The sequence below is a fragment of the Microcebus murinus genome, chromosome 9 (genome assembly GCF_040939455.1).
Source record: "Microcebus murinus isolate Inina chromosome 9, M.murinus_Inina_mat1.0, whole genome shotgun sequence".
In the NCBI taxonomy this organism is placed as follows: Eukaryota; Metazoa; Chordata; class Mammalia; order Primates; family Cheirogaleidae; genus Microcebus; species Microcebus murinus.
Window position 1 is genome coordinate 60,391,912 of NC_134112.1, and position 15,248 is coordinate 60,407,159.

A 15,248-nucleotide genomic window follows, 5' to 3' on the forward strand; every position below is an offset into this window, starting at 1 on the left:
CTTGCAAAGTGAGGCCAGATCAGGGATTGCTGAATCCACCAAAGAAAATGGGAGCTTGCAGGCCATTTGGTAGCAGGGCAGTTGACTGACTTCTTCGGAGACACCAGAGCTCTTTCTACTTTCCATTCAAACCTCAACAACCAGAATACTCAACTTTGGACCATATTTTATAAGACACAATGTTTTATAAAAAAGAAGGTGTGACTATTTACTTGTAAGCAGTTTATGTGATCATTTTCAAGAAGTGAAAGATCAAATTTAAAAAACATATAAATTTTAGTGTATCCTATTCTCTTTCTGAAGATTCAGAGAACCAAGAAGGAAAAGTTCACTCTATAATACTGAGAATATTACCTTCAACTATGCCATGCCTTTTTTTTCTAAGGAGCTAACACCTGCTTAAAAAGTGAAAATGACAAACTCCATTTATAGCTCATTCTTTCTCATTACTTCTCACTGAAGAAGGCAAGAGAACTCTTCTTATTTCACTAGGGAGTTTAAAAATTTGATCTCTTCTTCGTTAACAGGTACAATGACAAATGTTATTTGGGTTAAAAATAACCCATCTAAAATCCTACTACTGCAAACGATATTCTGACCTCCTACTATGGTGAATGCCATTATATGCGGCTTGAAGATATATTTTCTTACTTGTTTCATATGTACTTGACATTTAATTCCATTGAGTGAGCTCTTGTTTTTGTCATCTAAAACAGAAATTAAACGAGGCAGTAATAAGCCTCCAGCTTCACTCCTTATTTTATTAGTGGGGCACCTCCTGGTTAATGTTTCCATTGTAGATGAAGCTTTTCCCCAGAGCAATTACATCATGGTAGGAAAAGAGGAGGAAGGAGGGGGATGAAGCTAGAGAGGAAAGTTAGAGGAGAGTTTCGTAATAAGAGAAAAAGTTATTAACAAAAAGAGAGGGGGGTGTGGGGAGGGAGGAAGAGAGGGAGAGAAGTAAGAGGTAAAGAAATCAAGAGAGGCCGGGCGCTGTGGCTCACGCCTGTAATCCTAGCTCTTGGGAGGCCGAGGCGGGCGGATTGCTCAAGGTCAGGAGTTCAAAACCAGCCTGAGCAAGAGCGAGACCCCGTCTCTACTATAAATAGAAAGAAATCAATTGGCCAACTGATATATATATACATATAAAAAATTAGCCGGGCATGGTGGTGCATGCCTGTAGTCCCAGCTACTCGGGAGGCTGAGGCAGAAGGATCACTCGAGCCCGGGAGTTTGAGGTTGCTGTGAGCTAGGCTGACGCCACGGCACTCACTCTAGCCTGGACGACAAAGCGAGACTCTGTCTCAAAAAAAAAAAAAAAAAAAAGAAATCAAGTGGGACAAAGTAAGAGAAAAACCTAGAGAAAGATGCACGTAAGATCAGAATATTGAACTATTATACTCCCCAAATCAAATTATAATTCCATAACCTGAAAAGGCACTGATATATTAGAGGTTCTGGCAAGGGTAGGTCATCAGACAAAATATTTACTTTGCCTGATTTTTTTCATCTTTTCTGAATCTCCTATAGTCACTTGCTCTTGAAAAAATGTAAGGTTCATGCTCCTCTCCTACCAGCACGGTCTTCTGGGCTTACTGCCCTGCGGGACATTGAGCAAAGTGGAGATACTCTTATCCAGTTTCTTTCCCAGTTATCTGTTCATCAGTCTTATTTCTTCCTGATTACCTGGACACTCCACTTACATTGTGATTCTCACACTTGACTACTAAATAGAGGCATACTCCTTGTTTTTGTTATTTATGGGTTTTGGGGAAGGCCAAGATACTAATGAACTACAAAGTGGTTTTACTGCTTGACTTCTTTTCTTTTATGGGATAAGCTATCATTAAATAAAGCTCCAGCTAGAATAACTTACCCTTCATTCTAAAATCTCAGTATTTTTATATTCTTTGTTCAGATAATTATTTTTCTCAAAGGAAATGAATGTCAGTAAGCCAAATCACCAATCTTTTTGTTCCTTTTCATATTAGTTGTTCTAATAAATTAGTATTTCCAAGAGAATTCCAGATGCAACAGTCTATGATCTCTTATTTTCCTGGTCCTGTATTTTGACTGCTTAACACATAAAAAAGTAGAAATGTTTTAGTCTTTTTCTGATGCTAGCAAGCCTATGCAATGCCAACCATGGCTTTAGCTTCCTTAGCTGTAAACTGTGAGGCTTTCTGTATCATAACCCTCTTGATGGAGGTATTGTACCAGAGGAGCTGAGACAACTTCATTTGTATCTTTCTTCTTGATGCCTAATATCCCCATTGGCATCACGACTCACTCATCTAAGATGTTCCTTCTCAGGAGTAACTCCTGTTCCTCCCTCATTTCTGCTATTATTATTGCTCTATCATTGTGCTGGAGGGGAAACATCTGTTGTCATCTAGTTGCCATTTATCACTGTGTTTTTTAATAGTTCATTTCCCACTAGTACATCAGAGCCTAGTGTATTACAGCTCCGGATACCTTCTGTGATCCTCAGCAAACAAGCATTAAAGGGATAACTTAAGCAAAACAAAGGGTAAAGACAGTTTTTAAGAAAACTTAATCCTTTTTAAGAAGCCATTTATGTTTTAGTTCCTTTAGCTCTTGTTCTCTTTTTAAGTTAGGAGTCAGAAATATCTCCTATTTCTTATTTTTTCTCATTGTTTTTATTACTGCTGAATTTTTTTAGGTAAATTTATATGCAGATCTCAAGTTTTGAAAATGCACACATCTATGTAAACCCCCTCAAGATATATAACATACTCATCACCCCAGAAAGGTGCTATGTGCTCCTTCCCAGTCAATTCTCTATCCCTGAAAAAATTACTGATCTAATTTATATCACTTTAGATAATTTTGCCTATTCTAGATTTCATATAATTGGAATGAATTCTTTTGGGTCTGGCTTCCTTCATGCAACATATTTGAGATTCATCCATGTTGCAACTATCAATAACTTGTTCCTTTCTACTGCTGAGTGGTATCTACTGTGTGGATGTATCAATGTTTATCCATCCTTCTGATGATAGACACCTGAGATGGTTCCAATTTTGGCTCTTAAGTATATTTCTCTTTTCAAAAACCCAAGATTTTTCTCCATTCATATGCAATAGTGACAGTGTTAAAATAGTTTAATTCATAAAAAGGAACCATGAAAGCATAGTTGATGTATAAGCAGTAGCTACTTAAAAAAAGTTAATGAGGTAAAACATATTTGTGGTTCCTTACATTCTTCTAAATTCAGTTATGTCTTTCTTCCCATTTCGGTGGGAGGAGGTTGGAGGGTTGTTGCTATACGACTAAGACACCACTGACGCCTTCATCATCAGCGGCACGTTCGTATGGGACGTACTTGCTAATGGAGAATGGTTAGCAGCACTGATAAATCTGTGGTGTTCCATCTGCACTTTTTCTCATGCCCTTGGGTTCAATGGCACACTGGAATGGATGAGGTTAGGGTGTGTGGTCCAGCATCATGGCAAAGTCAAAGTGGAGAAAACTCAATCTCATCCTGCCTGAACTGCCACTATACTCACATTAAGGGATATTGTTCTCCTCTTCACTTGTAACTTTACTTCTCATCTCTTTTTTAAACAAGGTAATCAGAAGCAGCTGGGTGAGGGGGACAATAAAAGGACCACTTCCCTAGCAGAGCCCTACAGAGATCTCAGGGGCAAAATGTAGAAGAAATCTATGCACTGACTCTCAGGGAGGCAGGATCGGAGTTGCACAATGACACACCAGTGGACAGCATCGCAAAGCTGCCTATGGCTCAACTCCAAGATCAGCAGAACATTTTCCACTCCCTCAAGCCAGGTTCAAAACAGAGCTACTGCCCTGAAAGAGTGCTTAGGACAGGGACAAAGGCTCTCTCTGTGGACTAGTCACCAGCGACTAGATGAGATAATGGAGGACTCAGTGAATATCTGTAGGAACCGATTACTGGAGACCAGAGGTACATCCTCACCCTACCCTTGTTTTTGAACTTATAAAGGCCCCTGAAACTTAGCTAAACAATAAGAAAAATAGAAGAGGGCAAGCCAGAGTTGACCAATATTAAGTTTCCACTAACCTCGTAGAAGGGGAACAATAAAAAGAAATTAAGTTGGGTTATGAGGGAATAAAGAAAGTTTTATTTTTCTGATACCCAAGTTTATGGACAGAATTTGTAACTATTACTCTTGCGTAAGCACAAACAATTTTCAGAAGGACTCACAAAGAAATGTTACCCCAATTGTTGCTTCTGGAGAAAGAGAATAAAGGTCTGATGTGGGATGAAGGCTTATTTTTATTGTTCATAATTTTTGATTACTTGAACTTTTCACCAAGTAAATTTTTTAATTTTTAAATCAATTCAAATACTTAACTGAGTAGGTAATACATTCAATACTGAGTTGACGTAAAAAAGTTTCTAATTTTTATTCCAACAGCTATCAATACCACTTGGAATTGTAACTTAGCTGATACCTTCATTCATAATAACAGTAATATTGTTTTATGTTCCTTGTTTTTTTATGTACAGTCATGTACATGGATATGAAAGAATTACATGAAATAGAAAAGTTGATTTCATTGGTGAAGTTAATGGAAGCAAATAAGTCATGAGTGATTTCTCTTTTAAACTGATCTACCTCCCCAACACTGCACAGACATAACTTTAGTTTCTTAATTTCTCCTCTTGCTTGTCCATGAAAATTACAAATTAAATAACGCATATGAAGCTTTTAGAACCCTGTGGGAGAAACATGCTCATATAAGTAACACATTTTTCTCTTGAGGCAAATTATTTGGTTCTGTCTTGAGCCATGAGAGTTTAGCCCAAAGCAGCACCCCCAGGTGCTTTGCTCCTATCTGTGGTACGTGGCAGTGGGGCAGAGACAGAGTGGGCGGCGAGGATCCTCTCTCCGACATTGCCACAAACCTGCAGTGGGTTTCTGATTCTCCTCTGGCGTAAAGAGAACCAAAGACAATATTATAAGGGACGGAACTCATGTGACAAAATGTATACCAAGGAAGTAGAGACTTCAGGAGGGTGAAAACTGCCTATGAGTTTCCAAAACAAAGCGGAACTTTGTTACTTTACCGAAAATATTTCACTGGGATATCTGATTTTACTGGGTGTTGGTTTCTGGCTTTAGGAAGCTTAAGTTTATTTCTAAGGGGTTCAAGGCATCTAATAGCCTCTTTATTTCCTCCTCTAGGATTCTGCTATAATGGTATTTTCATTAATATATGTTCCATAGATTACATAATACATACATATTTAATTTGGTATTTGTTTAGCAGTCAAATGCAATGAAGGAAAACTTAGGAACTCAGTTAAATAAATTAGCTGATGACTATTTTAATATTAATGATTTTGTAAATCATATTTGGGCATAGGAGAGACAAACAGTTCAATGTATAAATACATCACAGGAAAGAACTAACTTGTATTGAGCACCTAAAATACACCAGGCATAGTGCGAGACCCTTTCATAGTCATCAAACTTTGAAACAATGCTGTGAGGATAGTATTTGCCTCACTATTATGGCAATGAAATGGAGCTCAGAGAATTGAAGCAGCTTTTTGCTTTTCTCCAAGTACCCAGTTGGCAAGTGGCTTGCTCAAGAGTCAAACCAGACTGCCTGATCTCAGAGCTTCTGCCACCTCTTGTTTAACAAAGTAACCTCTCAAGCAATGACAGCGTCATAGGTTTTTTTTTTTCTTTTCTCTCTCTCTCTCTCTCTTTTAATCTTAAGAGGCTAAGAGAAAAAGATTGTGGGCAATAAGGGATAATGTAAAATTATTCCAAAGTATATTTGATAGAAGACAGAAGTACTTGACTTTTTGAGGTAAAAAAATGATTTTTTAAAAAAGTAGGAAAAAAAACATAGCTTAAGTAAAAGGGACACAAAATCCATAACTTTGGTCAAGAAAGCACATACCAGATCAGTCATGAAAATGGGTGAAGCAAAATCAATCACATTTTATTGATTTTAAAAACAACAGAATTTGAACCACATAAAAGTCACATTTTATATTTGTCAAGAAAGTTCACTGAAGGAAATGAATTAGCTTGACAGAAATGAACTCGCCTTGAAAGAAACAAATCATCTGATAACATCTGTATTAATGGAATATAAAAATGCCAAATGTCAGGAGAAGTAGAGCATTTTTCCTGGGTAAAAGTAATGCTTAGAAAGGTTTTTATTTGCCTTTTCTTAATAAAGATTTTCAATTTATTTTAGGAAATGTATATTTAGGGCATATTCATAAAGAAGTAGAGTTCTGTTGATAAATTCTTTCTTTAAATGGCATGTAATTTATGAAACTTTATGACTAGACTTTCTGTCTAGCCTAATATCTTTTTCTATATTTATACTATAGATCTATATTTCCTTCTAGAAAATATATAAAAGTTCCTTGCCTAGTTTAAAGCCCTAACACTCTCTCCATCTATATGTTATCTTCAACTTTCAGGTCAAGAGCCACTTTCTCCAAGAAACTCCCACTAGAGTTGTTTCTCCTTTTTGGAACTCCTCCAGTACACATTATTTATTCCCCTCTAATCACATGTGAGGATTTCTATCCTGGATTACAAGCTTTTAAAAAATGTGTTTTTAGGGTCTCCTCTACTAAACTATGAGCTACTTGTGAGAATCATATCTCTTTTACTATATAAATAAAAATAATTATTGCTAAATATTTAAAACAGTGAAAATAAAGAGAACACGATGAATATCATACGCTGACACTCAAGGATGAAATAGTTATTGTCCTTTTAGTCTTGAGTACTGCTGCGATTTCAGTTGTAACTTGAAAGTTTACATTAGAGTGTCTAATTTATCCTGAACTCTTCACTGTCCATGAAAAGGTTTAGTGTCACAGAAAATCCAAATTGAGATATTGTTCTCAATTATGCAGACTGCAGTTCTGGGTCATCGGACTTACTCCTTCAAAGTCAGCAAAAATACAACAAATTGCCAACAAATTCAACATCCATTTATGTATTCAACAAGTTTTTAATGAGTTCTGGTTCATCATTATTTTCCCTTGAAAATCCTATGCACTTAGCTTTTGAATGAGAGACTGGAATATAAATAATGAGGTGACCCAATAACTTAGCAATTATGTGGAAGTATGACTCAAATCAATTATCATTTCAGATAAACCATTTCCCTTCTATCACTTGACATAAATGGAATTATTAGACATATGATAGCATAATGTTTTCTATGTAAAGATCTTATAAAACTGAAAAAAAGAATCCAACAACACCCATGTCTTTGGGGAGCACCTAGATTCAGTTCTTAAAGAAGTCAAGTAATAGTTATTATGTGTAGTCTACATTAAGCCCAGTTCCATAGCTTAACAATTCTCACTGATACTTTAGCCCTAAAGAGCAATTTAATTTTAAGTAACTTGTCTTAAAGGAGCAGTCAGCATCATAAACAAACCAAAGTGAGGTATATTCCTGTAACTTACCATATATTTGGATTTAATTCCAGTTGGTGATAGGAGTCAAAGTCATCTCGTAGGATGATGCTGTCACTATGTATTTCAGCTAAAAGAAAAAGGAAGCATTTAGGAAGGAATTATATACTACAACAGTAACTTTAGCTAAACAAAAGTGTCAACATGCTGCATTTATGAAGAATCACAGTGTTTTTTATTAAAACTGAATTTTAAATGAACAGTTGATTATATTTGTTTTGTCCCTAAACTACTAAGGGACAAGAGTAAAGGCTCTGCTGTTTAGATATGTAGAAGTCCAAAAACCAGGGCCCCTGATGCTCTCCATGGCCTACAACCAAACTGTCATCGGGAAGGAGAGGCAGGGAGGCCAAGGTGGGCACCAACCTACAAGTAGACGCCACACAGGACTTGTCCCTCACATTTCAGCACATACTCATTCATGGCTTCCAAAGACCTCCCAGACAGATTCAGTGTCTAACTTACTTTAAAGCATGGAAGTATATAGAACATTCTGGCTATTTGTTGTTAGCTAAAGTTGCTGTAATTTACTGATTCATTTTTTCTTCTCTTTCCTCCCATCCCTCTTGCCTTGGCTTGCTTTCTCTCATTCCCTTTATTCACTCATTTTTCATTTAATGTGTTTCAAATTGTTAACTTATTTTTTTTCTCTCAGAAGCACATAAAAGAAATTATATGAGTAACTAAAATTGCCAAATAAAGTCAATTTAGAAGTCAGGAGAAATGCCAGGGAACCATACATGGTTTTAAATATATTATCAATACACTTGAGATTATATGAAATACCTATTTTTAAGCACTAAAAGAACTTTGAGCATGTCAAGCACAAAGAATATTTTCATAAACTGTATAGGACATATTTCCACTGAATAGAGGGTGAATAAGTAAAAACAATTTCATGGCCAGCTACAATCTGTGTGTGCTCATTTTTAAGGTTGTGTGAGAAATGATAATTATTTCTACTGAAGTTGTAAAAATTAATTTAGTACTTTACAAACAACCCTCTAATCTGATTCCTATGGTTTTCTTAGGAATTTTGTTTTAGCTAATATACATTCTTTGGACCTTTACAATTTTGTTTGAACTAGCTAACAGATGCCTTTTGGAAAAATTAAAACCATATTATCTGATTAACAACCAAAAAAAAAATAAAAAGCCAGAATGTTTTTTTAAAGGTGATATTTCATGTTTTTTGGGCTCACTCAAATATATTAATAATTCTCTGAACTCACTGGGTAATTAAAATCACTTCCAAATACTAGGAAGCGTACTTCCAAATTCTCTTTGGTGACATCCTCACCTATGGCAGTCCTTGCCCCCTTTAGACCAGGTATGCCAGCAGGCAAGCACATAATGAATCATGGAAACCAGTGAATCAGCATGTATTGAGGGGACTGGATGCTCAGATTCAAAGCCTTAGGCACGAGAACAGGGAAAATACGAATATACACTGGAGAGATACTGCGATGTATTCTGTGCATGAGAGTGGTTTAATGATTCCTCTGAGCGATTAGATGCAGGGCCTGCAATGCCTACAGGGTACAGCTCTCTCAGTTACCCAATCTGGCTGAGACTTGGCTGGGCCACTGCAGGTCACCAGCCTGTCTTGGCTGCCAGAAGGCATGCTTCTAAGCACTTACATTCGTCTGCCAAATAAGAGGAGCCCCAAGCTGTAGCATTACATAAAAGCAGAGCTTCTCAAGGCAGATTTTCCAAAGAGAAAAATAAATTAATTGGGTTTATAGGTTGAAAGGAAAAGCCCAAGAGACAAATAGCTGACCTATCTGGAAGTCCCACAGTGAGAAGCATGTGAAAAGACTGCAACCAGCTAGGATGATTTCTTTTCAATCTCATTAAATAGTGTAACATAGAAAACCGCTTTTAAAAAATTGGTCGTCACTGACACAAATGAGAAACTTGACTCTTAGAGATCACTTGTTTTCTAGAGACTTTTTTTTTTTTAAACAAAGGCAATGGGTAAGCCTCACTGGTTATCTGTTCATGTGTTTCTTTCTTTCCAAAGGCTACTATATCATTTACTACACACTTCACAAATACAAATTCATTTAATCCTCATATCAACCCTATGAGGTAGGTACTATTAATTTTATTTTATAGATGAGGATACTGAGGCAGAGAGGGGTTAAGTAACTTGCTCAGTGTCACATAACTAGAAAGTGGTGAGAATGAGATAAACCCAGGCAGTTTGGCTCCAGAATCTGTGCCCTTAACCACTACACAACCCTGCCTCAAGAACTGTGGACCACTTAGAACCTATGAAAAAACCACTACGAAAAAATCATGGTGCCATTTTAAAAAGCAGATTTAAACAGTCTCATTCCAAGTTTTAAAGAGATAACCAAATTGTTTCTCTTTTTACAACTGAGTACTAATTTGAGCAGAAAATTCAAATCTGAAGTGACCTCAGTTCTTCCACATTCATAGCTCCTTATCCAATGCCTGTATGTGCTGGTATTTATGATAGGTAGTAGCTCTGGGGAAAATTCATCATTAGAACGCAAAAGGTCACAGGATCCCAGGGCTGAGGGTCCCAGCAGGTACAGAAGTCCCTGCACAGGCCGCCAGCTGGCAGCATGATCACTTCCTCGGGAGGTTCTAAGTTCAAGCACAATCTGTATCTTAGTCTAAGTTCAGTGAATGATCAATAAATCAGAAAGGATAGAGACTTTTCTCACCTCTATCACATCTGCTCAAATAAGCAGAAGAGTAAAACAAGAGATCAAGTACTAAGGTCAGTGATATCAAAGTCTTAAACACTTACCCAGATGTGGGTGCGTAGTGGCCTCTGTTGGAGCTGAACCAAGAGAGGAAAGGGGAAAGATGATTGATTAGTAACAAAAGCAACGTCCAGTAATAAACAATCACAAATATAGTTATAAAACTCACGTCACAGTAAATCAATAAAATGGTTAGAGACTTTTTAGGTTTTTTAGGAGTAAGAAAAAAAAGGCTAATAAACATCCTAAAATATGACAGCCAACTCTATTAAAAGTCATGGATTTCTCCTAGAGTTAAAAGTCATGGATTTCTCCTAGAATGAAGAGTGGAACCTCTTACACGTGGGACAGTTACTTACCATACAGGTTTAGTCAGATATCTCTTGATGCGCAGAAATATAAATGTGAGGAGATAGTTAAGGGATATGCCCAGACCCTTTCTGAGCACCCATTACATGCCAGGAACTGTTCCTGGCATTAGGGAAATAGACAAAAAGCATGGTCCATGCCCTCGAGGAGCTGGTGCGGACAATTACAATATGGGGTAGTAACTGTTATGATCATGTTCAGAGGGTGCTGGGGTGAGCTGGGTGCAAAGGAGGGATGCTAAATCCAGGCAGACTGGAGGTGTCAAGAGAATTTTTCAGAGAAGGTGATTTCTCTGAATTTTGAAAGAATAGTAGAAGGAAAACAGGTGGTGGTAGGGGATGGGAGAGAGGCTTCTTTCTGGAGTAAAAGTGGAATGTCACAGAGAAGTAAGAGAGATGGCCTTTTGGGAGAGCCATAACAAGTTCAGCATGACTAGATGAAAGTTTAAGAGGAAACAGTAGAAAAAGTGAAGTTGAATATATCAGGAGGAGTTGAAATTGAATGCTAAGGCATTTGGAATTTACCATAGAAGCATGATGATCTCCTGAACAGGTGTGAGCAAAGAAGTGCCATGTTCAAATATGTTTTTAAAAGGGCACTCTGGAAGAGTATGGAGATAAGGGACACTGCCCAATTAAGACTTTTGTTAGGTTTTTTCCCCCAAAGGATTTGTAAATCTATGAAGAAATATCAACTTAATATCTAAAAACCAAAATTCAATACATATATTTTTTTAAGGATTTTATATCTTTCAAAGAAGAATTTCAGGTAGATATGAAAAAACATAGTTTTATCACAACGTCTAGTGCTTCAGCTATGTTAGGTTAAAAATCTAGACTTAGAATTTTTAAAAAAGAGACTGATATTTGTCATTATTTCATATCAACACATTACATATACTAAAATAGTTGTGCACAGTTTTTTGAAGCTGACTCTACAGAACATGTCATGGATACAGTGTGAAAATCTTTTAGTATGTGAACTTAAATGCTCTGAATCATCACCAGTTTAAGGAACTTTTGAAAAAAATAGAAGACAACAAATTTAATAATTTTATATTTTCTGCCAATGCTTATTGGTTAAGTCATAGAAGAGTTTTACAAGGATTCACTGAACTGTTAACTTTAATTAAAGATTTTTCTTGACACAAAAGAAATACTTGCCAATTATCTGATAATCAATGAGAAAAACCTGGTATAACGATGTATGTTCTCACACCAATATCACAATGCATATGAACAAGCTAAATTTTAAGCACCAAGGAAAGCAAGAGTTTATTTGCAAACTAGCTGGAAAAGTAAGAGAATTTATGTTAAATTAAAACTTCCAAAATACAAATTAATAATGATTTTATACATTTTCCTAATATGACTCAATGTCCAGAAGATTTTAACTATAATTCCCAACATTTTATACATTGTCTGCAAAAAATCCTACAAGAAAAATTTGAATATCTTGATGTTAATATAATACTTTTAGAATTGCTTTTCAATTTGTACAATATCTGTGAATTCCATGTTAATATTAATAATACTAGGTTGAAACAAGAATAATACTTAGAAAGCTATAGTTTGAAACTGGCATGTTTTTGAATCAAAGTAAATCAGTTCTTCTAAATGAAATGAACAAATTTTGTCAAGGAGGACAAAGAATTAAGGGGAATGAACAAAGCCTACAAGAAATGCTGGATTATACAAAACAGCCAAATATAAGAACCACAGACATCCCGGAGGGTGACAAAAGAAAATGAATGAGAACTGGGAAATCTATTTAGGGGAATAGCTCAGGAAAACTTCCTTGATCTTGCTAGAAATTTAGATATCCAGGTACAAGAAGCTTAAGGAACACCAGGGAGATTCATCCCAAAGAGGCAATCACCAAGACACATGTCATCAGACTGGCCAAAGTCAACAAGAAGGAGGAACTCCTGCAAACCAGGAGGCAAAAACATCAAGTAACTTACAAAAGAAAACCCATCAGGCTAACTATAGACTTCTCAACTGAGACTTTACAAGCCAAAGGGATTGGAACCCCATCACCAGTATTCTTAAACAGAATAACTGCCAGCCTAGAATTTTCTACCCTGCAAAACTAAGTTTCATATATGAAGGAGAAATAAAGACTTTTCCAGATAAGCAAACGCTGAGATAATTTCTCAAAACCTGACCTACCCTGCAAGAAATACTCAGAGCTGCATTATACATGGACCAGCATAATAGACACACACCGGTGTAATCTACACAAAATCAAAAGCTCAGAGCTCATATAAAACAACAGCACAAGAGGTAAAACAAAGCAATAAGGTCCTACCCAACAGGATAAACAGAATGGCATCCCACATATCAATTCTATCAATCAACGTGAAGAGTTTAAATGTTCCGTTCAAGAGACATAGGCTGGCTGAATGGATGATAAAATATAACTGAAGTACCTGCTGTCTACAGGAAACACAACTGACCCAAAAGGAAAACAGTGTGGATATTCTTCAAAGAACTAAAAGTAGACCTACCATTTGATCCAGTAATCCCACTACTGGGTATTTACCCAAAGGAAAAGAAGTCATTTTTATCAAAAAGACACCTGTACTCAAGTATTTATTGCATCACAATTCACAATTGCAAAGATGCAGAATCAACCCATTGCCCATCAATTCATGAGTGGATTAATGAAATGTGGTATATGGAATACTACTCAGCCATGAAGAAGGATGAATTAAGGCTTTTTGCAACAATTTGAATGGAACTGGAGACCATTATCCTAAGTAAAGTACCTAAATAATGGAAAAATACAACATGTACTCATTATTGAATGGGAACTAACCAATAAACACACATGTGCACAGAGGGAAATCAGTGGAAACTCAGTGGAAATCAAGCAGGGGGGAGGGGGAGGAGGGAATGGGTGAAAGCCTACCTAACAGGTACAATGAACACTATCTGGGTGATGGACACACTTACAACCCTGACTCAAGCATAGCGAAAGTGACCCATGTAACCTAAAACATTTGTGCCCCCAAAATATTTTGAAATAATAAAAAAAGTAAAAGCAAGCCAATAGAATGTAGGATTTATGATAGAATCTCTCAAAAGCCACCATCTTTTTCAAAAGCCTATTTCTAGCAAAAGTTTAAGAATAAAAGCATTTGCATCCCCTTAATATTTTCATAAAAAAATTAAAAAGAAATAATGAGAGCATGGCATACTTTGACTTGATTTTAGTGAAAAATCCAAATTCATATACAACTTCAAAGCTATCAATACAAATTGGTAGCAATTTTTACTAGGAAAGTACTGATAAATGAAAATTTACTTAATTTTGTTAGTCAAATCTCTCCTGAGAGCAGTTAAATGAGAAAAAATAGAATTATGCTTGAAATTTTAAGTTTCCATCTCTTAATATTACACAGGTAAATAAATGTTCTTAGGAGTGTCTAAATTGTTCATAAAAGTGTACTTATTTCTTTTTCCAGACTCCTTTTAATGTTCATGGCAGTGTGTCTTAAAAATTATTTGTCCTCAAAATTCTCTCTCCAGTGAGATCTACCCAGATTATTTGTTTTGGCAGAATACAAAGATTTAGATCAGTAACTGAAATGCTTTAGTGACATTCTAAGTCTTTCCTTAGTTGGGCATTTTCCTAGATGCTGGAATACTATTAAATAACCTGAAGATTAAGTATATGTTTTACTAAGATTTCGTAGACTATGCAAAGAGGACAGGAATGAATTTTTAAAATTAATAAGCTAATATGTTGAGAATAAAAGAAACCTGAAACAGTGTTTTTAGAAGGTACTTTAAAATTTGTTTGAAAAAATATATTGCTTGTAGAACTTCTTTTCTATTCCGCTGTGCTATTCTTGAAATGATTTATTAATCACCATCAACTAGCATGAAAAAGAAATTGGAACTGCCTTGAATGAATACAAGAACTTTGTACTAATGCAGATTTGATAAAGACAATTATGCAAAAAAATAGTGGAGGTGAATGGTAAGACCCAATTCATATCATGACAAGCAATTCACACTGCAAGGCCGAGTGGGCCTAACACGACAACTAAGTAAATTCAGTACCAAAATTTTCAAATGAATAACATGCTCCTTGGTCTCTTTAAACAAGGTTACTATTTATTTGTTTAAAATCAAAGTAGAAAAAGTGCATAGCGGCACATTTTTGAGTAAATGATGAAAATGACTTAGCCCATATATGTTATCACATCTGTGTGTTGGTGATGGATCTAGTGTCACAGAGTAGGAGGTCTTTTCCTAAAAAAAAGTTTATTTTGTGGCAGGGGATGGAAATTTTTCTTTAAAAGCACACTATTTTTGACTTAGTATGAATTAAGCTGACCTTCCTTGTCGTATAAGGACCACTTATTACTCCCTTCCCAAACTTTTAAGCACAACTAATGTACTGCTTGTCATTATATAGAATTATTTTGTGACTATAACCTTTCATTTACTAAATATATTTTATCCATTATCTCCAATTATTTAGAGCATCTCACAGATTATAATGAGTAATTTATCTTTATGACACTGGCATTAGGCAAGAGAGCACTAGCTGAGCTCTGCAGATAGAAATGGAAGTTAGAACATCTCGTAAACTGAAATAGGAAGCAAACACTTCCAATTCCATATTAGCTTCATTTGTATCTTGGTGTACAGAGTTAT

The 15,248-nt window shown here is 36.0% G+C and overlaps 1 protein-coding gene across 3 annotated transcripts in view; it reads right to left on the bottom strand.

Annotated features, from left to right (window-relative positions):
• Window positions 1-15,248, bottom strand: part of RELN (reelin) — a 457,647-nt gene that overhangs the window by 237,227 nt on the left and 205,172 nt on the right. For all 3 annotated transcript variants that reach the window (XM_012747047.2, XM_012747038.2, XM_076006499.1), the window contains exons 5-6: window positions 10,254-10,286; window positions 7,463-7,541 (exon numbers count right to left, since the gene is read on the bottom strand). In XM_012747047.2, coding sequence (XP_012602501.2) covers window positions 7,463-7,541; window positions 10,254-10,286 — 112 coding nt within the window. The remainder of the gene's footprint in view (window positions 1-7,462; window positions 7,542-10,253; window positions 10,287-15,248) is intronic.